At 41.9% G+C, this 25135-nt stretch overlaps 1 protein-coding gene across 3 annotated transcripts in view; it reads right to left on the bottom strand.

Moving 5' to 3' along the window:
- Positions 1–25135, bottom strand: part of SLC41A2 (solute carrier family 41 member 2) — a 154028-nt gene that overhangs the window by 6783 nt on the left and 122110 nt on the right. For all 3 annotated transcript variants that reach the window (XM_077472106.1, XM_077472107.1, XM_077472108.1), the window contains exons 9-10: positions 21126–21257; positions 18257–18405 (exon numbers count right to left, since the gene is read on the bottom strand). In XM_077472106.1, the coding sequence (XP_077328232.1) occupies positions 18257–18405; positions 21126–21257 (281 nt within the window). The remainder of the gene's footprint in view (positions 1–18256; positions 18406–21125; positions 21258–25135) is intronic.

Below are 25135 nucleotides of genomic sequence, written 5' to 3'. Positions count from 1 at the left end.
TCCCAGCTTTCTTTATCCATTTTTGCGCTTTAGTATTTTTGTATCAAGCCTAATGAAAAGTGCTGTTTCATGCATTAGTACGGTGAATCCAGACTGTTGTGATGATGCCTGGGCTCAAAGGAAGTGGTTTAAATAACTGACTCTCATTCAACCCAGAAGCCTGTCGACATCTTGTGGTGGAAAGGAATTACTGTGGGCAGCAGCTACAGATTGAAGGTAAGTACTTTTTATTTTTTTGTCCCACTTTAAAGTTGTAAAATCTAGCAAGGGTAAACCAACTCTGACCTACTCCACACAAACTGGAAATGTTTGAAGGGTACCTGCCCTTGCCTTAAAGCGGTTGTAAACCCTTACAAACCACTTTGACCTACAGGTAAGCCTAGATTAAGGCTTACCTGTAGGTCCAAGAAATATCTCCCAAACCTATACGGTTTAGGAGATATTTGCCCGAAGACTGGCACCGTTGTCTACGGCGCATGCGCAGTAGACAGCGGCGTGCAGGCGCACTGAGCGTGGCATCCTCGATAACGAAGATGCCGCGCGTCTCGGCTCCCGTGCGAATGCGCGGGAATGACGTCATTGCAGCTTCACCGAATGACAGCGGCGGAGCTGCGAGACCCACCAAGAAGATGGATGCGGCGGACTACAGGGGACAGCGGTGACTTTGCTGGCTCCTGTGTCAGGTAAGTGACACATAATGGGCTACTATGCGATGCATAGTAGTCCATTATGCTTTGCCTTTGCAGGGAATGAAAGAGGAAGTAAACTCATCAGGGTTTACTTCCTCTTTAAGCCCCATACACACTATCAGATTTTCTGCCAATTTTTTCCTTCAGATTTACCAAAACCATATAATATGAGGTCAAACCTTAGGAGTTTTAATTTGTATGCACTACATGGTTTTGGTAAATCTGAAGACAAAAATCAGCAGAAAATTAGTGTGTATGGGGCTTTAGATTTCTGCATGCAGTTTTTGCTTACCTCCCTAAAATCAAGATTTAAGTAAAAGAAAACCCAGAGTTTGAAGCCAACGCTGCCTGCACACATTTAGAGATGCCTACTATTAACTGCCAGTTAAAGTATAAGAGTTGAGTTACAGGTTTGCCCTAAGCAAAGACTTAATGCTGAAAGATTGGAAGGAAAACCATAATTAATTACCCTAGTTTTATATACATATTTTAAATGCATCAGCACCATAAACAGTATAAGAATTCTGTTTCCTTATAGCTACAACATACAAGTGCATTTACCTGTGTTTCTCCTCATTAAATCTTTCCACTAAGCTGACAATGTACCTATACATAAAAATATGCACTGACTGTAGAGCCTAACAGGCCCCTCTTCATTGCAATAACCCAACTCATTATGCATCCACTAGGTGTGCTGACTTCAGTCCAGAGACTATTTAAGTGTGTGTTTTGCTTGGAGAACCCTCTCTACAACACTGACTCCACTTTTCCTTCTACTGACAAATCCACTTTTGTATTCTAAATGTATACTGCCTTCTGATTGCACACTAACACTATGCGCTGTGTAGAGCTGAAGAATACAGTAAAAGGGCACAGGTACAATCCCCTGCTGATTTTGTACGTTTTTCCACTGACAAAGAAATGATCAGTCTATAATTTTAATGGTAGGTTTATTTTAACACTGAGATACAGAATAAATTACAAAACAATCCAGAAAAAAAAAAAAAAACACATTTCAAAAAGTTATAAATGGATTTGCATTTTAATGAGTGAAATAAGTATTTGACCCCTTCGCAAAATATGACTTCGTACTTGGTGGCAAAACCCTTGTTAGCAATCACAGGAGGTCAGACTTGTAGTTGGACACCAAGTTTGCACACATCTCATGAGGGATTTTATCCCACTCCTCTTTGCAGATCCTCTGCGAGTCATTAATGTTTTGAGGTTGACATTTGGTAACTCAAACCTTCAGTTCCTGCCACATTTTCTATCAGATTAGGGGCTGAGGCCACTCCAGGACCTTAATGTGCTTCTTCTTGAACCACTCCTTTGTTTCCTTGGCCATGTGTTTTTGGTCATTGTCATGCTGGAATAGCCATCCAGACCCATTTTCAATGCCCTGGCTGAGGGAAGGAGGTTCTCACCCATGATTTGATGGTACATGGCCCTGTCCATTGTCCCTTTGATAGGGTGAAGTTGTCCTGTCCCTTTCCCTTAAAACACCCCCCAAAGCTCCATGTCTGGTCATATGCAGCATTCCTCCTCCTCCAAATACGGCGAGTTGAGTTGATGCCAAAGAGATCGATTTTGGTCTCATCTGGCTACAACACTTTCACCCGGTTCTCCTCTGAATCATTCAGACTTTCATTAGCAAACTTCAGATGGGCCTGTACATGTGCTTTCTTGAGCAGGGGGACCTTGTGAGTGCTGCAGGATTTCAGTCCTTCATGGCGTAGTGTGTTACCAATTGTTTTCTTGGCAACTATAGTCCCAGCTGCTTTGAGATCATTTACAAGATTCTCCTGTATAGTTCTGAACCGATTCCTCACGATCATTGAAACTCCACGAGGTGAGATTTTGCATGGAGCCCCAGACTGAGGGAGATTGACAATTATTTTGTGAGTTATTTTACATTCGCGAATAATCGCACCAACTGTTGTCACCCTCTCACCAAGCTGCTTGGCGATGGTCTTGTAGCCCATTCCAGCCTTGCGTAGGTCTACAGTTTTGTCCCTGACATCCTTGGACAGCTCTTTGGTCTTGGCCATGCTGGAGAGATTGGAATCTAATTGACTGCTTCTGTGGACAGGTGTTGTTTATACAGGTAACAAGCTGAGATTAGGAGCACTCCAAATCTCAGCTTGTTACAGGTATAGAAGACACCTAGGAGCCAGAAATCTTGCTGATTGATAGGGGATCGAATACTTATTTCACTCATTAAAATGAAAATAAATTTATAGCTTTTTTTTAAATGCATTTTTCTGGATATATATACTTTTTTCCTCTCACTGTAAAGAGATTGGGGTGATATCCCTTATTATTCAAAGCTACATTAAATGACATGTAATGTAATACATATCCCTGTAATTATGATACTGAAAGATACATGCCTCTTTCGCATTTTAAATGCATTAAAACTATAAACAGCAGCTACAGACATGTATGAGATATTGCTAGATTAGTGGAAATAATAATTTCTTGGTTACATAGTACATACATTTAGCTACTTCACTATATCACAGGTAGTCACACTAATAGAGAACTCATGCGATTGCCAGTAAAATTTTGCACCCAGCAGCCACCTAAAAAGCTTAAAGTTACTGATTTAAAGCGGTTCTGCACCTTAAAAAAAATATATTAAAAGCCAGCAGCTATAAATATTGCAGCTGCTGACTTTTAATAAATTGACACTTACCTGTCCCAGGGTCCAGCGATGTCGGCGGCAGATGACGAGCGATCGCTCGTCTCTCTGCTGCCCCCGCCGCCATCCTCTATCAGGGAATCGGGAAGTGAAGCGTTGCGGCTTCACTACCCAGTTCCCTACTGCGCATGCGCGAGTCGCGCTGCGCGTCTCTGCTGGTCCCCGCTGTGTCCTGGGAACTGTGTGTTTCCCAGAACACAACGGGGAGGGGGGGGGGGGGTTGGGTCATCTGCGGCGGTCTGTGCTGGAATTGATACCTGGATTATACAGGTAACTGCACCCCCTCCCCCCTGAAATGTGCAGATTGTGGCACCGGAGGGGGGGAGGGATCAGATGAGCGGAACTTCCACTTTAGGGTGGAGAACCGCTTTAAAGCATTGGTTACCTTTAGGATTTGTCCCATCCTTCCATAGCTATTTTTCTTACAATGCTCTCTAGTTGGCTGCTTTACCACTGGGACAGTTTTAGCATTAGTGATGGGTAGATCTTAACATAATCCAAATAACAGAGACAACTCACAATGGGCTCAATTCATACACAATCTTATTGGACTTCACTAAAAAGAATGTGTGTTTTTTTGGGTTTTGTTTAACAACTTCAATACCAAGCACTTCCACCCCCTTCTGCCCAAGCCAATTTTCAGCTTTTAGCGCTGTCACTTTTTAAATGACAATTGCGTGGTCATGCTACACTGTACCCAAATAAAATTTTTATCATTTTGTTCCCAAAGAGCTTTATTTTGGTGGTATTTGATCACCTCTTTTTTTGCTAAATAAAAAAAAGACTGAAAATTTTGAAAAAGTATTATTTACTACATTAAAGCGGATCCTTACTGCATGTGAGCACCGCAAACCATAAACATTAAATTCATTTTTTTTTTAATACTCGAAGCAACCCCCCCCCCACCCTTCCGACCCCCAATCTATCCATGTCTCCATGTCTTTATTTTGTTGAGAAATCAAAAAAAAAAAAAAAAGTAAATAGGATATACTTTCGTATTTACTAATGCTAGCAGTATTAGGATTAAAAATTATTAATTTTGATTAGGAGAGTGACGTTCCAATTTAATATAAAATCTATCTGATGCCATCTTGGATAATTAGGGGCATTGTTGCAGTTTCTATGATTATTCTGATATGGGAAGTGGAAGATTATAATAATATTTTAGTCGCGACTCCATGTCTGAATGGATACACAAAGCAGCGCCTCGGCTCGGGTTCTACGATAGCAAACTGCTTGCTGTGGGAGCTCTTGGTAGGAGGGAGGGCCAAGAGCGCCGGCGAGGGGCCCGAGAAGAGGAGGATCTGGGCTGCTCTGTGCAAAACCATTACACAGAACAGGTAAATATAATGTGTATTATTTTTAAAAAGAGGCCAAAGATTGACAGCTCTGAGTTCAGAAGTGCTCAGAGCTGAACATATTGCCCAGGGCTGATCTTCCGCCAATCCATCCTGATTCCAATCATGGAAGTTTCCGGGCAACCTGGAGGGACAGGTGAGCCTGGGATGCAGGACACAGAGGAGGGGGAATGCTAAAGAACGTGGTCACATCACTTATCCAAGAAAGCCGGCAGCTGTAAATTGAAATAAAAAAAAATGTTTCACATATTTATGTGTTCTGGAGAATGCTATTTAAAGTGGTAGTAAAGTCATTTTTGTAACTTTTACCTGTACGGTTTAGGAGATCTTCCCCTTGCAATGAGCCGCTGACTTCAGGGGACATGCGCTCCGTGGATTCTCAGCTGAAAATCCGGCAGACGCCGGACCTTGCTGGCAAGAAGTGTCGACATCGCGGCTCCGGCTACTCGCCAAGCCGGAGCCGCAATACCCGGAAGACACAGAGGGGAAAAGGTCAGCTCCCTCGGTGTGGACCAGGTGAGATACCGACATCTTGCTCTATGGTAAGTATTTAATAATGAGTGGTGCATACTGGTTTATTATGCCTTTTCCCTTACAGGTGTAAAAAAAAAAAAAAAAAAAAAAAAAGTGAGCAGGTTTACTACCGCTAAGGTATAATTGAAAGCAGCCAGTAAATCACAATATTATAGGTCTCTACCCTGTGATTATAATTATAGTTTATTTTCCCTATCCTTTCATACTAAGGATATCCTGCCTGCTCTCACCGATCACGTGTGCTCAAGCTGCTGTAGAGCTAATGTACAAATGCAGTGCTCCTACATCACCTGCTCCATGCTCCAATTAAACCAAGCCCAGCTGTTATAAAAAAAAAAAAAAGAAGAAGAAATAAAAACATTACAGCATGCAAACGCACGCATATCCATGGGTGTGTTTGCAATATTTGCATATCACTCCAGAGAATGACAGAGAATGAAGTGAATACACGTCCCTTGGTGGTCCTATCTTTGTTTTCCAAGACCTACAGTATGCCATAGATGTCAAAGAGCCAAGTTCAGTACCAGATCACAGAGCCGCCTTAAAAACTGACTACCACTTTACAGACTGTCAGTACGCATGTTCTGACTCTGGTAGCTGTCACTTTGAGAACAATACTTAATGCAGGAGGCATGCTTGCTAAGCCATTTTGGGATTACCGTATGTGCCTTTTTTTCTACAGATTTTATCAGCACTGGCCAACTAGAGCCTTGCGAGTTTCTATTACATTTGGTTGAACTTGTGCCGATATTGCACTTATGAAAGTATGAATGCTAAAGTCCAGAACAGCTGTACACAAGTTGGATGACTAGCTCTATATTCTATAAAGCAGCAGCAATGATAGCATAGTTTCATAAAGAAACAACCTGTATACTTAAAAGGCATAGTTTACCTTTACAAAAAATACTCGCTATGTAGATAAGGGGCAAAAATGTAATAAAATTAAATAATACTCTTGCTATCAGTGTAGGCTATCTACATACCCCCCTGAGGTCTGACTGGAAATCTCCCAGGAGGTTGCTAGGGATGTTGCTAGGAGAGGCCTACTGTTCACCTTCACCATCACAGGTATAAGCTCTTTCTCCGATTCAAACCCCCCGACATGCTCTCTCTCTCCCTGGATGCAGTAGCTCTGAGCTCAGCATTTGGGAGCCCATTCCAGTGATGCTGAAGGTGAACAGCAACAGATGTGCATCTTAGCAACAGGCAAGAGTTTTTCAGTCAGGCTTAATGAGGTATGAACACCTATAGTAAGGGCTTTATTCAACTTCAGTCAAAGCTGCACAGTTTGTTTTTATCTACAGATGATCCTTATCTGCATATGCAGTTTTTTCGTAAAGGTGAACTAACCCTTTCAATGAGATATAAAGCCTTTCTTCTAAGCTCAGGTTTGTGATAAAACTGATGATATTTAAATATATTCTGTTTTTAAACAGCAGTGCAGTACTTCTCGTCAAGGTGAGAGATGCCAAGTGACTTGGGTCACAGGACTTCTTAAATCAATGCAAAGAGCTAGAATGCTAGAACAGAAAGCACACTAGGGAAGGAAAACCAGATTACATTTGTTCTACAGAACATTGTTTAAATCATCTTTAGAAAAGGAACAGCCATGGATGCAAAAACGTATATCAATACAATCAATCACAAACACTCACCAGTCCCAATATTATGTGGAGGAGACTAAACCTACAGTTCTAAACTACCCCTTTACTGTATTGATGCGGCTATGTAAAATGTGAGATGTAATATCGATTTATTCAGCAGGTTCAATACTCCTAACAATACAGCAGACCTGTTTATAGAGTGAAAACAGAAACGGTTATAAACATGCTACATAGCTAAAGACACAAAGCCATAACAAGCATTTTACACTTTAAAATATATTACTTGTAAAATTTATTTTTGGGAAATTAATGCCAATCCCTTGATAACTCGCTATATCAGTGTTCATATTTAGCACAGCTGCTATCGAGTTCCAGCACAACAGACATCACTACAAAGAGGAAATAGCTTCCAAGAGCAACAATCCTTATTTTTATGTGCACATTTCTAATAATAAAACTGGCAAAATGCGCAATACAAATCCCAGGTAGACCTATAGTTCTTCAAATGCTTGATGTTTTACACAGGAGGTCATTTATAAAAAAAAAAAAAATAAAAATAAACACACACATCAGTCAACCATAACATGTCAACGTTCCAGTGCAAGTTACAAAGTGTAAGGAAACTTGTATTAAGAAAATAGAGGTTGCAGTTGCCTATCTCAAACTTTACCCTGCACTCCTCCACTCTTTCAATCTTTAGCACTTGTCTACTAGTCAGTAGTATAATGTTCTGACTGTTAGGCACTGGTGGGGAAAATTGTGTATGATGTTTATGTGTCCCTTACATACACATGGGTAATGGCTGGATCATAATAATAAGTTCTAGGTCCTGGAGCCCAGAGGTTTGGTAGAGCTTTGGGTGGGATAAAGACTCTTTCTAGGTTCACATCTTAAGGTAAGTACAGAGGGATCGAACTTTGGCCAGTTCAGCAAGGAGGATTCCTCCTTCCACTTTATTTGTGTGGATGGGGGGAGGAATTTTTTCCCCCCTTCATTCAGCCTACCAGATGAACAAAAAAAATAACCTAGGTGTGTATACTCCGCTTTAACAAACTATCTAGACCTCATTAGTCTCAGCTGTGTACTGCCCTTTATATATCTGAGCTGGCTGACGTGGGCTCTCCTTCTTGCTCTCTCTGCTGCGAGAGTCTGCTGCTCACTGAAAAGACGTAGGCTAGGTTCACACTTATGCAAATTGGATGTGGTGAAATCCGCATCCAATTCCCATTACAGGAGAGTGTGACCAGCTCTCAATGGGGCTGGATCAAACACTTCTGGGGCAGCCGTGATCCACATTTGGAAAGGGTCTTGTGCGTCTTTGGCTCCAAATCAGGTGTGAATTCAGGCAGAAATTTGGACCCGATTCACACCTGAACTGGTGAACAGAACCCTTGCTGTGAGCCGCGGCAGCTTGAGCATGAATAGGACCACGTTAGCCAGGCACTAACCTGAGTTTAGTTAGTTGTTCAGACCATTGATATGGTTTGTTTACTACCATGCTGAATAGGGATGAGCTCAGGCGTGTTTGCATGGTACACGTGCAGAGCCTGCCAGGAAGTCGGTGCAGCGCTGCGCTAATCACAGGCAGTGAGACACTGCCGGATCTCTGCAGCCGCGCATCGGGGCAATGTCTCACTGCCTGTGATTAGCGCAGAGCTGCGCCAACTTCCTGCCAGGCTCAGCACGTGGACCATGCAAACACGCCTGAGCTCATCCTTAATGCTGAACAAAAGCGCAGGACAAACCTGTTCAAACTGTCCCAGTCCCATGCATGGTTTACCCCAACATGCTGAATGCATTTAACTGCACTGCTGGAAGACGTCCTGCAATACTGATGGCCCAAGTGCTACTATGACCGCCATTCCTGTATATTGTGCAAATGAAAAAACAACATATAATGGATATTCTTCTTCAGGAAAAAGAAGCCTGCCTCTATAGTTCAAAACTCAGAAATATATCTGAAATGCCAAATGGACTCATTATTAGCCCTATAATATCACTTAAAGTACAACTATAAGCTCCCCCCCCCCCCCCCCCATTTTGGATAGAATACGAGAGGGGCTATTAACCCCTACTGGTTCATTTTTTTTGCCATCTGTGTCCCATTGAGGAGATATACCTTCACCTCCTGTCCCATAGCCAAAACAGGAAGTGAAATGCACTAAAAGTTTGGGGACTCCCTTGGGGAGCCCCAGGTCATCACATGAGTATGCCCATTGGAAGACTTTCCCTCTGTTACTTTTCTTGGGACAACCTAAAATTTGGGGTTTATTTTATTTTCACTTTCAATGGTAAAGGTAAACAGGATAAATAGAGAGGGTGAATCTCCCTAATGGGGGCACAGACAGCAATAGAATGACAGGGTTTCTAATCCCTTTCTGCTCTATCAAAAACTAAAGAAAACATTTTGCCTTTAGTTTTACTTTAACCACTTCCCGCTTGCCATATAGCAATAGAACGTAAGGAAAGTGGTTCAGTTATCCTGACCGGACGTCATATGATGTGATCAGGATAACAAGCCGGCACACGCCCGTGGGAGCATGCAGCAAGGCGATCGGTGATGTTGTGTCAGTCTGACTCACCCCAACACCGATCTTGGTAAAGAGTCTGATGGAGACTCTTTACCACGTGATCAGCTGTGTCCAATTATAGCTGATCAGAGCCGTGTATCGTTTTTTGCTCACTCGCATTTGACAGAACGCCAGGGATGGCCACCACTGATGACCACCAGAGATGACAATCTGTGGCCACATGATGCCAGTGTGTGCCCACATATAATGGCAATTAGTGGCCGTCAGTAATACCTGCCAGTGCCTCCATAGCAGTAATGCCCATCAGTGCCATCTATCAGTATCAGTGCCCATCAGTGCCCCCCGAAATTACCCATCAGTACCCCCTATGATTGCCCATCAGTGGCGCCTCATCAGTGAAGGAGAAACATACTTATTTACAAACTTTTACAAATAATTTCTGAAATATCTTTTTATTTGTTTAGCAAAAAATAAAACCCCCAGAGGCGATCAAATCCCACCAAAAGAAAGCTCTATTTGTGGGATGATAAAATTATAAAAATTTTGTTTGGGTACATTGTTGCATGACCGCGCAATTGTCATTTAAACAGCAACAACGCTGAAAGCTGAAAAATGGATTGGGCAGGAAGGGTGGAAAGCATCTGGTATTGAAGTGGTTAAAGGCTCATTTATGAATAGGCTTTATGCCTAGTACACACTGGCCAAATGTTGGGAGACATCGGCCGGTTTAATGAAAACTGGTCGACATTCAGCCCTTGTGTAGGTCAGCCGGTCCAACAGAAGCTGGCCATTTGACTGCCTTCTGTCGGACGAGCATGCCGGAAAACCAGCAGTCTACCGTCTCTTGATCAATGATCTCAGCCAATTGCTGAGAGCACTGACCAGTGTTCTGGCAGGGGGGCTGTCCTGTCAGAGTACAAAAGCTCAGCGGAGGAGATGGATTGTTAGTACAGCGGCTTCGACCGGAGCGGTCAGTTTTTTTTGTTCAACCACCTGGGTTGAACGAAAAAAATAAAAAATAAACTAAACTATTCATATGTACCAGGGTTTAGAGAATAATCCTTTTAAAAGCAGACCTAGACACAATCCTGATAATCTCAAAATAAATCTTTAAACATTTTGGTGTAATTTCAGGTTTACATTTTTGCCCTTCCCCAAGAAGATTATCAGACTACTGGGACTTGCTGCAAATCTCACCATATGGCTTCAGTGGCGTATGTTTTTAGTCTTTATTTATGAATTATTATAGATAAAAAAAACAAATGATTGGGCCCCGTTTGCATGGAGATTTTTCAACAAGCTGAAAAATCGCTCTTCAATAATAAGCTTCTCTAACCACCTGAAACACTTATCACCTCCTAGGAGATCAAAAACAACCTCATCATATTAAAATTTGGAATACCACTGGCTATTATTATACAGGATTTACATAGCGCCGTCAGTTTACGGAGCGCTTTACATTAGGGCAGACGGTACAATACAATTCAGGGGGGAAACAGAGGGCCCTGCTCGTTAGAGCTTACAATCTAGGAGGGAGGGTCAAGTTATACAAAAGGGTAATAGCTGTGGGGGATGAGCTAATGGAGAAAATAGTGCAGTTGTTAGATGGAGGCAGGATAGGCTTCTCTGAAGAGGAAAGTTTTCAGGGATCGCCTAAAAGTAGATAAAATTGGAGACAGTCTGACAGATTGGGGTAGCAAATTCTAGAGGATGGGCGAGGCTCAGGAGAAGTCCTGGAGGTGGATATGGGAGGAGGCGATGAGGGAGCTAGAGAGCAGGAGGTCTTGGGAGGAACGAAGAGGGCGATTAAGTTGGTATTTTGAGACTAGGCTAGTGACGTAGCTGGGGGCAGAGTTGTGGATGGCTTTGTAACTTAATGTTAATATTTTGAATTTAATCCGTTGGGCAAGTGGCAGCCAATGGAGGGATTGGCAGAGAGGGGTAGCAGACACTGAGCGGTTTGTAAGGTGGATGAGTCTGGCAGCAGCATTCATGATGGACTGAAGGAGGGATAGTCTATTTAAAAAGGTAAGCCAATGAGGAGGGAGTTGCAGTATTCAAGGCGAGGGATAATCAGGAGCTTTGTGGTTTCCTTGGTTAGAAAGGGACGTAGCTTGGAGATGTTGCGGAGGTTGAGGCTGCAAGCTTTGGAAAGTGATTGGATATGGGGCCGAAAGGAGAGTTCAGAGTCCAGGATAACACCTAGAACCTTGCCATGTGGGGATGGGTGGATGGTTGTGCCATTGCTTTTGACAGAGAAGTCAGGGGAAGAGGCACATGGGGGAGGAAATAATATAAGCTAGTTTTTGGACAAGTTGAGTTTGAGGAAGTGTTGTGACATCCATACAGATATGTCTGTTAGCAAGTTAGTGATGCATGAGGAGACTGATGGAGACAGTTGAGGGGTGGAGAGATAGATTTGTGTGTCGCCAGCGTAGAAGTGATATTGAAAGCCATGAGAGGCGATCAGCTGACCCAGGGCAGAGGTGTATATTGAAAATAAAAGAGGTCTAAGAACAAAACCTTGGGGAACCCCGACCAAGAAGGGAAGAGGAGTGGAAAAAGTAGAATTGTAAGTGACACTGAAGGTGCGTTGGGATAGGTAGAATGAGAGCCACTGAAGAGCACAGTCACGGAGACCAAGGGAGTAAAGTTTTTTGAGGAGGAGGGGGGGGGGGGGGTGGTCAGCCGTGTCAAAGACAGCTGAAAGATCCAGAAGTAGGAGTACAGAATAGTGTCCGTTGGTTTTTGCAGTTAGTGAGTCATTTGTGAGTTTTAAAAGAGCAGTTTCTGTGGAGCGTTGAGGGCGAAATCCAGATTGAAGGGTATCAAGAAGGTTGTCCTTAAAAAGATGGTCACTCAGTTGGTTGTAAACCAAGCGTTCAAGGAGTTTAGAGGAAAAGGGGAGCAAGGAGATAGGGCATAGGTTAAGATTGGCAGAATCCAAGGACGGCTTTTTCCATATGGGGGTGACCAGTGCATGTTTTAGAGCATTGGGGAAAATGCCAGAGGTAAGGGAGAGATTGAAGATGTGGGTTAAAGAGTGTAGGATAGAGCCAGAGGGCAACCGTAGTGTTTGAGAGGGAATAGGGTCCAGGGGGCAGGTAGCAAGGTGGGTGTTAGAAAGGCGTTTAGCAACTTTGTCGTAGCAGATTTGAATAAGGGGAGTGTCAATTGTATTTGTTGATATGGGGTAGATACCTGGGGGAGATACCTGTAGAGTGGAGATTTCATCACGGATTGTATCAATCTGGTTTTTGAAGTGATTAGCAATCTCCTGGGCAGTGAGCGAGTCAGTGGAGGACGAAGTAGAGAGTTGAAGGTAGAGAAAAGTTTCCTGGGACTGGATGAGAAGGTGCTAATAACAGTTGTAAAATAGGTTTGCTTGGCAGTGTGGAGGAAAGAATATTTTTGGAGGGCAGATTTGTATTGGTTGAAGTCTGAGAGACTTAGTCTTGTGCAACAGACGCTCAAGAGCGTGACTACGTTTTTTGAGAAGTTTAGTGTCATCTGTTTGCCAGGGTTGTAGGGGTTGAGCCCCCGATTCTACGTGTAGTGAGGGGAGCGAGCTTGTCCAGGGTGGAGGACAGGGATTTATTGTAGATGGAAGTGGCTTGGTTGGGGCAGGACAGGGGAGAGATTTTGTCATAGAGGTGGTCAGTAGCAGTATAGAGGAGAGAAGAGTTGAAGTTGAGAAACATATCTACGGGTGATGGTTAGGCGATTGGAGATAAAAGGTGGTGGAAGACAGGGAGAGAGAAACGAATAAGGTGGTGATCGGAGAGAGGAAAAAAAGGATTGTTTGAGAAGTTGCATGGAGCGCATAGGTAAGAGAATACAAGATCAAGGGTGTTGCCATGAGAGTGAGCAGAAGCCTGTACCCATTGCTTCAGGTCAAATGAAGAGGTTAGACTAAGAAGTTTAGAAGTAGCGGGAGTGTTTGTATTAACAGGGATGTTGAAATCACAGAGGATTGTGTGAATTTCTGAAGAGAGAAAGTAGGGTAGCCAGGCAGAAAACTCATCAAGGAAAGTCGATAATGGTCCAGGGGGGCAGTAGATCACAGCAATTCTTAGGGAAGTTGGAGAGAATAGACGTATACGGTGAGCATCAAATGATGAGAGGGAAAGAGAGGGAGGGGAGTGAATAACCTGGAAGGTGCATTAAGGGATAGGAGGAATCCCACTCCACCTCCCTTGCATCCATTAGGCCTAGGGGAGTGGGTCCAGTGAAGGCCACCCTGGGAGAAGGTGTGTCAGATTCGTGGAGCCAGGTTTGGGTGAGAGCAAGTAGATTAAAGGGATTGGTGACAAAGAGGTCATGAACAGCGGAGTTTGTTGCAGACAGAGCAAGCGTTCCAGAGGGCACAGTAGAGGGGGGGGGGGGGGGGATTTTGGTAAGCGCTGATGCCAGAGGGTGTAGGGTGATGGTGAGGAGTGTGTTGGGTATAATTATCAGGCAAATCAGTTCTGTGCTGCCAAGATCAACAAATCAGAGTCTCCATTTTATCCTATTACAGCTACAGGCTAGTGAAAGAAAAAAAGAGAAATCGGATTGGCTGCTATGGGCAACACAAACTGGTAAAATTTCCTTTTAGATGCCCTTTTAGGTGCTCAGAGAATCTCATGCCTTAGCATTTGAAAATCAGAGGATTGCGACATTTTAAAGCTGACATTTGCTATACAGGTGATATTTGACTGCAGCAATGTTATTTCAGAACTTTTAAGAGACTGTCGTTTTATTAGGATTTATATTCAATCTTCTATCCCTGGATTTCCTTTTGTGCTGTTTGTACCATTCATACAAATCATTAGGTTTATTTACACATCTCTCTGGCTCTCTTGTCACTCTTTTTACATCCATTATACAATACGTGTTTCACCTCTTGTATTTGCAAGCCTTAATCAATTGAAATGTAAAAAGAAGAAACTGCCGTTCCTGAGCTAGATAAGTCAGAAATCTGCAGCGCATGCATATTGAGTAGACAGCTAAACAAGTGCTGTCAAATTTATACACTGCCAGGTTGCTTTCCCGAAAGAGAAATAAAATATTGAATGATAAACAAGATAAAGGACTCAGAAACCCTGGTGTAGCTTATGAATAATAAAGAATACAAATCTCTGAAGGCCAGTATGGGGAATACAGCACTTAGGGTAAAATGTCTCTTTGCTGTAGATTATTACCGGTATTCCTACTCATTTAAGGCTTTTTCTTTTAAGCTGAAAAACACCGGATAAATTATTGTATTTTGCTGCTGACATGAATAGGTTAACTGACTTTAACATCTGTACAATACTTTCCTCACCAAGGGAACAAAATTTCATAAGAAATATGTTTGGACCTAGGCTAAGAATCACATAAGTGTCTGCAATTGTGAAGATGACTCTAGGGAGGCTATCAAGGGTACTTCACAGACAGTAGCCATTAATCTGTCTGCAAACCAGCCTAGAGTGGAGATCAGGCGAATACCAAACGGGCCGCTGTATCTAATACCATTTTGGGTCAGTTACAGTTGAGGTGAGATGTTCAACTTAAAACTGCTAGAAAATCCATATCTATCTATCTATCTATCTATATTATATCTTGAACTTGACCCTCAAAATAACGATTCAGCAATGAATAACCAAGGCATCTAAACCAATTGGCAGAATTCCAGCATTTGGGGTTAGCATGCTTCATATTCCAGGGAAAGCGGCACAATCCTAGCACACAGCTGCCTGCGAATGGTAACCTGTTCTGTCACCTCTTCAATGTTGGCAGGACACTACTACTCTTAATCTTCTCCACCATGGCAGCTACTATTCTTCCTCCACTTGAATCCGTTTCTGTATGCCTCAAGACTTGAAAACAGTCTCCAAGCTGAATTTGATTGGTTTGCAAAAGCAGATAACTTTCCAAGCAAAAACTACAAGCTCAGAAGCAGGTGTCAAGTGTTAAAATGATACAGAAGGTTAATCCCTGTGGTTGTATATGACCAATGTGCTTGAGGGTTTTTCTAATTTCTCAATGAAAGCAGAACACGCCTTTAACTAGTCAATGCCATTACTATGCCTCTAATTATGGGACATAAAGAGAAGGACATTTTTCATATTACTATTAAATTATGTTACTGACATATTTTCCAAACACCATTTTCCTTTGCAACTTGGAGAAAAAAATATGCAAGCTATCATGGCACTGGAACTTGCAGTTTAAGTTTAAACCCCAAGGAACCCACAACACACACAAATTACCATTAAAGCTCATATTTTACTTTTAAATGTACTACATAGCTTATTTATGAGAAAGCATAAGATAATCTACAGTGGTGCCAAACAATTATGCTTAGTTGAAGATTTTAACCATGTTTTATTTAAGGGGTCAAGGGTAGTACCCTCCCTACCTTTAAGCCCAACCCCAGGAATTTAGTGCTACCCTCCACAACACTGCAAAGGTTAACCTCCCTGGCGGTATGATCATTTCAGATTTTAGGTGCTGAAAGTGGTACAATTATTTTGCATGGAAATTTGGCGTTTTATATTGTAGCCCTGTAATTGTTTTTTTTTTTTTTTTTTTTAATATTCTTTATTTATGGATTGCAGGTAATACAGAAACATACTGAGCAAAACATGTTACTCTTCTTTCCCTGATACCGATTAAGACACATATTACAATAAACAGGTCAAGTAGTAAAATATTATGTAATAGTCCTATCTACTGTGAGTACCTTACAGCCACGACTCTGGCTTTCCCACCCAGCTGGCTGCCTAGCGGCATACAGGCACCTGGACCTCTCCCCGAGACAGGTCCCTTTCAGTCCGTCCCGGAGAGATCCCCTACGGCGCTGCACCTTGCCGCCAGTGGGGAGAATCCTGTAGCCCTGTAATTCTTAGGAATAACTCTCTTAAATCTGTTCAAACCAGAGTCTAGCAGACATCCCGGGTATGATAAAGTTTATAATATAATTAATAATAAAAATTATTTAATAATGTAATCAAATCCAAAAACACTGAAAAAGGGACACTTTTTAGTTGCTATGGACAATCTCCAAATTCCAGGCATAAAAAACAGTATTTATAATATAAAAGTGCATGCAGGGCACAGCACAGACCACTAGGGACAAAGGGGTGTGTCATTTTTTTATACAGTACTGTAATCTGTAAAATTACAGTACTGTGTGTGTTTTAATTTTTTTGAATTTGGCGCCGATCTCCGCTCCTGTGCGCCGTAACGTCGCAGGGAACGGAGCTCGGCGGCACTTGGCACTGTGTGAATCGAGCGGAGGACAGCTCGCACACACAGCGGGGGGACATCGCTGGATCCAGGGAACAAGGTAAGTAACTCTCCCTGCGTCTTCCCTGTATCCAGCGATGCGATCCAGAGTCTGGCTCGGGGTTACCGCTTATGTTGCTAAAATCCCAACCCGAGCCAGACTCGGGATTACCGCTAGGGAGGTTAAGGCTCATTATGTCCAAGGGTTAAAGTACACACTAGTACTTCCTTTACATCCCCGTTTTGGCTGGCTCTGACTCTCTTCTTTGCCCAAAGCTCCAGTCTGTGGGTGGAGCTTCAACATCATCAGGTAAAATACAGGAACATTAACCCTGTGTTGTACACTGTGTTGGCAGGAGTGCAATCAGAGCTGGTTGCAGTGTACAATGCAAGCTGTGGGGGACTAGTCATAGCACTGGAGGGACCCTGCTGGAGCAAGGAATAAGGTAAGGTATATCTTGTTCACGCACCCCTAGAAATATCAAGTATTTCAAAGAGAACCTCAGGATATAAAAAAAAAATAAACAAACATTCATACTCTAGATGGATGCTGCATCTGTCATCCGCCTGCTCGACAGTGAGAACTGAGCGATCTTCAGTGCTCACTGTAGCAATGGGCTGTGGAGGAAGCAGGAGTGGCTGGCTCAGCCTCTCAGCAGCGCGCAGAGAGGCTGAGCCAGCTGCCGATCCAGCCATTTAGATAGATCCTGACAATAAAGTTGGGATCTCTCCAGAGTCATGACTGCATGAGTGACGTCAGCAATCAGCGGACTTTAGCTCACTGTTGGCTCAATAGGGATCACAGGAGTGCAGAACAAACTGCACTCTTGTGATCCCCAGGAGGGCCTTACTTCTCCTTTAACTCTTGCAGGGAGAAAGGGATTTTTGTTTTTAATTTCTAGAGTTGGGCTTAAAAAAAAAAAAAAAAAAAAAAAAAAAAAATCCTGCTTCAACAGGCTTTCATTCGTTTTAGAGCATACATATTTTAGTGAACGCAAAAGCAGCTGAAGCACGTTAAATGGAGATCAACTGCAATAGAACTGGATTTGGAATGGTCAAGGTGCTTCAAGCGATGTCAAACGGCACACTGAATTTACTCATCTAAGTACTTGGACATAGGCCCTAAATGCAGAGCGGGATTCCAAGTGCATACTACAAAGTAAGATAAGGTGGTAAGTTTCTAATGCAGGTTACAAAATAAGAAAATATGACTGCTTGCAATATAAGCAATGTGTTCTTTCTAGTTTTAAAAATCTACCATAGGATAACAGAGGAAGAAGTAGTTTATAGTAGATAATGGCTGCAACTTGGCAGCACAAAAAAAATAGTCATTCCTAATCATATTTTCACTACATAAAATCTATTTGGTAACATAGTAGCGAAATGACAAATGTAGACAAAAAACAGATGTTGCTGGGTGCAATTCATTAAGCAAATGAACATGTTTGTGTTGTACCTTAGACTCACTAATGAGAAGCAGATACGCTGTGACAATGCCACTGAATACAGGAATCTGGCAGCATGAACAATTGGAGATGATAAAGAATACAGCATTCTGCAGTCAAAACATTCCAGTAAGAGTTCCTACCTGTAATAGAGCTGCCAATAAATAAACCACGATGAAGATGGGAGTCAGAGATGTGTGACCACTCTTCATTAAATAAATGGTGTATAAAAAAATTAAGTGTCCGGGGATGACAAGAGAGATGAGAACTTGAGCTGATTTTCTATTTGGACCTATGAAAGAAAACAGATTGCGTTAGGGGTCTAGGGGTCATGAAGTCATTAACGTAATGAAATCCTGCTCAATAATTTATCCCTTGTGCTCACTTTCATCAATCATTATTCAGTGATAAAACAAATGTTATGGTATTTTCAAACTAGTAAGTGGCAACCTTTGCTATGTTACAATTGGTAATCTTCCAGGCATATGGCAAGGTATTATATATTTAAAATATATGTAAATTAGAAGATGGAATACCCAGGCCTAGTCAGCCTCTATCAGAATATAGAAAGTTGTAGAATGGTAAGAAAGCCCTTAAAAAAACAAATGTACTGTACACTGTGCCCTCTGCAACCAGAATCTCCCCTCACTCTACATTTGAACAGTGTTTTTCAACTAAGATGCTGCAAGCACAGGCCTAGCTCACCCTGGATCAGTGTGAGAAGTTGCCATGGTGTGCTCTGGCCAGTCACTAGCACCATAAAATCTATAGTTTTCCTAGGGCCAGGATGCACAGCGTCATTGGCCATGGCAGCGCATAAAAAGGATGCACAGCGGGTCCACCCCCAGCATTCAGAAGAGCAAAAAGTCCACCTCCTCCCCTTTGCCACACTGCTGAAGTCAAGGGGTAGGGCTCTGATATGAAGAGTGGACTACCTGATTTTGGGGGGGGGGGGGGCCTCTAATGTGATGAGAGAACTCTCTAATTGGAAGTCTTTGTCATGTGGGAACTCAGATGTGATGGGGGGTGGCTTGGGTAATGTAAAGGTTGGCCTCTGTTCTGATAAAGTGCCTCTGACATAAAGGGGGGGGGGGGGGGGCTCTGATGCGATGAGGGGACCTCTAATGTGAAGTCAAATTCATTAAGGCGCTTGTGTGGGAAGCTCAGGCTTCCCATCGATAAGACAGATTTTCATTATTCTAATGCAGCCTAAATGTTAAGGGTAACAAAAGCAGCTCTTCCTGCAGACATTTTGGGCAGAATACATTATAGCCCAATACACCAATGGCTATCGACTGTATTTTGTGCTCTTGGCAAGGATTCCTTATGCTTATTAATAACTAACAGACTGAACATTGTAAAGTCTTACCAATCTACATACCAAAAAAGGCCTAGAAGTCCAGAAGAGACATTTATTAGGAGGGAAATCTTGTTAACTGCTGGATAAGATGAGCAAGCAGGAGTGAGGGACAGTGAGAAAGGGTCAACTTTAAAATCAGTCTTTTTTTTTTCCGTTTGTTATAGTATTAATAACAGATAGATTCCATCTGATTTTATTCTGTCTGTGGCCACTGTGATGACAATTCAAATAAAATGGACATGTGGCTGTCATTAGCACAGACAGCAGTAAAAATTTAACTACTGTCAGAAGTTTTAGCTCTTCCCCCATTACCATTACTATATATAAAAAAAAAAAATTGTCCCTGGCTTTGTTGGGAAAAATGTCCTATCACTTTGTCTGTGCAGGATGTGAGGAAGTCACTCCAAAATGAAGGCAGAAGGAAATAAAAACCTGGCATAGGTTCTAACCTTTCCCCTGCTCAGTTAAAATGTAATTCCATGCAAACAGCTAAATACACATAGATGAAACACTAAAGGAGTAGTATTTCTGTCCTGCTGCAGTCCTGTCTGGCAGAGCAGGAGAGCTTTATGTTTTCTCTGCAGCAGTTCAGGACCACAGTGTGTGGTTGGACAGTGAAAGGAGAAGTAGTGGGCTGTTCTGTTGTACAAGGACTACATAGGTCTGATAAAGTCATAACCAGGCATTTACATGGCTCAAAAAATTAAAAATAAAAAAAGAGTTACAGAACATATAAACAATATACAAACAACACCCTGTATGGACACAGTTACCCAATAATGCAGTTATATCGAGGTAAAAGAAAAATTTCTGATCCAGGAATGCTTCCAAAAACTTGCTTGTCAACGTTTTTTTTACTAAAATATTAGCTTCCTCAGGACAGATACTTGGTAGGTGCTGGTATATTTAAAAAAAAAGAGAGTACATGTGTAAGTATTCAATATAGTATATATCTATACAAGTATGAATTATGACTGTTACAACATTTCCCCAGGAGGAGTACATATACACAGAGACTAATTACATAAACATTTTTGTGTTCATGTACTCCTCCTGGAGAAATGTAACAAACATAATTCATGCTTTATATAGATATACTACACATGTACTCTCTTGTTTTTAAATATACCGGCACCTACCAAGTATCTGTCCTGAGGAAGCTAATATTTTAGTGAAACGCGTAGATGAGCAGGTTTTTGGAGGCATTACTGGATCGGAAATTTTTAATTTTTACATTCATACAGTATGTGCCCACAAAAGTCCACTAATCAGTCAATCATTGTCCCACAAAAGTATGCAGATGATGATATCGGCCTGCACTGTGGCCTTATTATTTGGCCTGTCTGCTTTGGTGATTGAGTACAAGTTCCTTTTAAGACATGAAATCAACGATCAAAAGATCTCTCGTAGCAGACTTGTCCGATTAGTACAGAGGATCATTCACATTTTGAATTTAGGAAAATAATCTAATCAGTAAAAGGGTATGCTATTTCTGGATCACAGGATGAATTATGATGCTAAAAGCAATCAGGTATTCAGTGGTTCAGATGGGGCAGAACAGACAGGCATTAGCATTGTAGCAAATATGAATGGACATTATTGGGAAAAGTACATCATCATGATTTTCATGTTTAGATGACCATTAAACATACCTGCTCCACAAAAGGTCCTACAAGGATGGTAACACCCCTTGGCATCATCTGACAGCTCTCCGGGAATGCTGTGTAAGTGAAGGTAGGTAGAAATCCTGCTGGCCTGAATGGCTACTAAATTTCCACCAATACCTGCATGAATAAAACACATATTTCATGATTGAAGAATACATTTTATGTTCACATAATAAACTGAAACTGCTTTGGTGTTAAAGTGTAGCTAAACATAAGAACCAAAATAAGTTATTTTTGAAGGCTTTTTTCTCAGATTCATTTTCGCTTGGGGATCCTGCCAGTAACACATTGCCCGTCCTAGGGTGACAAAGCTTGTTTACTGTACTGTATCTATGAAAAGCAGCAGTGTTATTCTAGGATGCTTGCTTCGGACTACAGAAATGCTGCCCCTTTACAGAACACACGGGGGAAGTGTTCTAAAGAAAGGGGGCGAGGCTGATATCATCGCAGCATAGACACAAATGTCAGCTTTTTAAAGTTTTGAGCTCACTGAATTTCTGGAAGGATCAACAGGATTCTCCCCCGCCCCCCCAACAGATATAACAAAAAGCTTTTAAAAAGGTATATTTAACAGACCAACATGGAGCAAATGGGGGAAGGCAATTGTTAGGGTTTATATACACTTTAACAGTATATTTCATACTGCCACCATATTTAAGATGCACATTACTGATTACAGAGGAAATATATGCATTTTCTAGCAAATATCCTTGGTCATAGAGTTACAAACATGGCAGCTGGCTGAAATGCGAAATAACTTTTCAATATTGTATTGAGTCATGGATCTCCTAATGGACAAAACATGAAAACAGCAGAATTCCAGAAAACAAATAAAAAAAACGTATTGCATTTGTCTTTTACCATTATATTTTGCAGCACAGTGCAGTTTCAATTTAAATCAGATGTGCAAATGAGACCTAGAATCATCCAAACCACTTCCTGTGAACCCAGACAGTCATGGATAAAAAATGTCATCAGCACGCCTATAAGCTTGTCATGAAGCGTGAACTTTTTTTTTAATTGTACAATCACATAAATGTACAATAAATGTACATAAATGTACAATGTTTGGGACCATGCAGAGACATAAGACATGTCATGCTGATCTGGCCTTACAACACTACTTAAAAGAATGGTACATACCTATACCTCATTTTGTGAGCATTGCTTTGCCCAGAAGTAAGGGCCACCCTAGCAACGCCAGGACTGTCTGGGAGGACTGCAGGAATTCCGTTATAAAGTGATTTTTAGATGAATTTTACCAGGTATCAGAGTTCCAAAGGAACACAAGGGGCCTGCTCTGAGTATTCTAGTGATCTGGGAATCACTGGCTGCTATACAGGAGAGAAGCTCCCAAACACACCCACTGCAGGTGCCACGTTATCGCTCACATTCAGAAAGCCTGATATAAATGTCAACAATAAGACATGCAAAACTGCCTTAAGTTGGCCATAGATGGATCGAAATGTGTCCAGTTCAGCAGTGCCCAGCTGAATTTCAATTCATGTGTGGCTGTTCCTACTTGACAGGAGTCCATTTAACCACTGACTTCTGTCAAACGGACTTGTTGTAAAGGTTCTCTCAATCAGCGGCTGCAGCCACTGAACAGTGTATGCCGAAAGCAGAGATTCTACTCTAAGAATACAGTGGCACAGCAGAGAGGATGCCTCCATCTTGCTTGTGTGGATGGTGGAATCAATTAGTTTTTTTGGGGGGGGGGGGGGGTTTGGCAGATCAAAAAAAAAGGAGACTCATCTATTGCCAGCATTAAATGTTTGAGGGAAGGGGCTTTGTGAAATCTGGATGCTACATATTACTAGAACTCACCTTAAGGTAAAGCATGTGGACAGGTTTTAATTGGCCAGTATAGCTAAACCAAGGGGCTAACAACTTAACCCCTTATGATTTTTAGAGGAAGGGTTAAAACAGGAGTGTCAAACTTTCAGTGTCACTGTGGACCACATCAGCATGATTGTTGCCCTCAAATGGCCTGTTTTTGGAAGAATGAAATAGGAGGGCTTAAGGCTTTGAGCCCGACAGCATGGGAATGCGGTCGCCCCTCCCTTTATCAATAAGAGAATAGAAGCAATAGTGTAAATATTTAGGGCTATATACAGGTTAATGTATTTGGGTTAATGTCCCAAGAGAATGGCAAATTGGGCTGGGGGCGGGGTTAAGAGTTGCAAGGCTATTAGTGATATCCCAAATGGTCATGTGACCCATGGGGAATGTTCTGGAAAGGGGCTTATTATATATATAGGAATCTCTCACAGGTGCACTCACAACTGTTCCCAGCCAGGCAGTGAAGGTGCAACAAGCTTCCCACCCCCCCTTCCCTTGTCGCTAAGCACGTTTATGTGGTCTGTCACCCTACGTGATGTAGGGGGGACTTTGGTTAAAAGATTTATGTATGCTCGAGTCCTTTAAGACTGAGCTGTTTTGAAGTTGATCGTTTGAAATATAAGAATTTTATGATGCAATAAAATTATCAGAATATGGTTATTTATTGATTTGAATATACCAATAAATGTGCAGCGGCCAATTCTTTGCCAATAAGTGTGTTGAGTTATTATTTAAATAGGCTATATAAGTTTTGGTATTTGGGGAGGGTAGGTGCAGCCTGCATTCCCATGTATCTTTTTTTTTTCTCAGAGCACATGTGCAGAAACTCAACCACAACCAAACCACATCAAACAACGCGGCCAAATTGCATGGTGGGAGGATAAGGGGCAATAATACCAAGAGTGCCGTTCAGTGTACAGAGTTAAGAGGTACCCTATGCACAGAGTGCAGTTCCAGGGGTGCCCTATAAACAGAGTGCAGCGTTCAGGCGTGAGCTACATACCAAGTGCTGGGTTCAGGGATGCGCTAATGTACAAAGTACAAAGTTCAGGATGTACAGAGTGCAGTTTTCAAAAGTTCAAAAGGTGAAAAAAATACCCTGGGTGCGAGGGCCACATGAAATGGCCTGGCAGGCTGGATTAGGCCCATGGGCTTTGGGTTTGACACATGTGGGTTAGAATACTTGTATTGCTGTCTGTGCTTTGTTCTGGCGGAATCAAAAATGGAAACAAAACAAACTCTTCTTTAATTCAATACTAAAAAAATAAAAAAATATGACTGAAGTAGGGCTTTAAGGCTTGTGTGATTATTCAACCAGAAACACGGTTTTAATGTTCCAACTGACTGGGAACCATGGCTGCAGTTGAGCCTAGTTCAAAATGACTAGAACACTGAACACATTTTGAGGAATCCTCTTAGTTTATGACTGAAACACTTTCAGTATGGCTCCTTAAAAAACGCATGTCATGCCCGAAAGATGGGGCGTTCATTGCGGACCTTCTGAAAGCCTAGTTGACTGGCTGTTGCATACAGCACCTAGAACATAAATGCACCAAAAAGGACAATTGGAGAAAAGTCTGAGTCCTTGACCTGAAACAACTATGAAAATGTGAAGTGTTTACGCCAATGCATCTGCATAACAGATAGGAATTTTGGAGAAAGCAATGGAAGCCCCCATAATTCGCGCATGACAATTGTATTTTAATGTCTGCACTGAAAAAATACTAAATCTAAAAAACATTTAAAAAATAAGCTACACAATGTAATGTTTTTAATCTGCTAAAAAGACCACAACACTCTATTCATATCAAGATGGCTGCCTTCAAAGTGACCTAGGTGTGTTCATACATGCCTCACATATATACCCAGTGGCCTAACCCAGAATGGTTCTGGATAGATTAATGCATTATCTTAAAATATGCTGGAATTTTTACTGATCTGTATCAGACTATTTTTTCTTTTTATGAAATTAAAGATGTCACATATCTACTGTCTGCATGCGTTACCAGCTGGTGGCATGGTTCACGTGTGACCAGCATCCTGTGGTTCCACTAGCCTCTCCCAAATGTCTACCTGCAGCTTTGTACCTCTGCCAATATACTTCACCTGCACCATGCCAGAGGGCTTTTTACTTTATCATAAAGACTATGAAA

Source organism: Lithobates pipiens, unplaced genomic scaffold (assembly GCF_037356315.1).
Source record: "Lithobates pipiens isolate NorthernLeopardFrog02 unplaced genomic scaffold, aLitPip1_a1.2 Scaffold_8, whole genome shotgun sequence".
NCBI lineage: Eukaryota > Metazoa > Chordata > Amphibia > Anura > Ranidae > Lithobates > Lithobates pipiens.
Note: the sequence above shows the minus strand (reverse complement) of the source record. Positions and strands in the feature narration are given on the sequence as shown.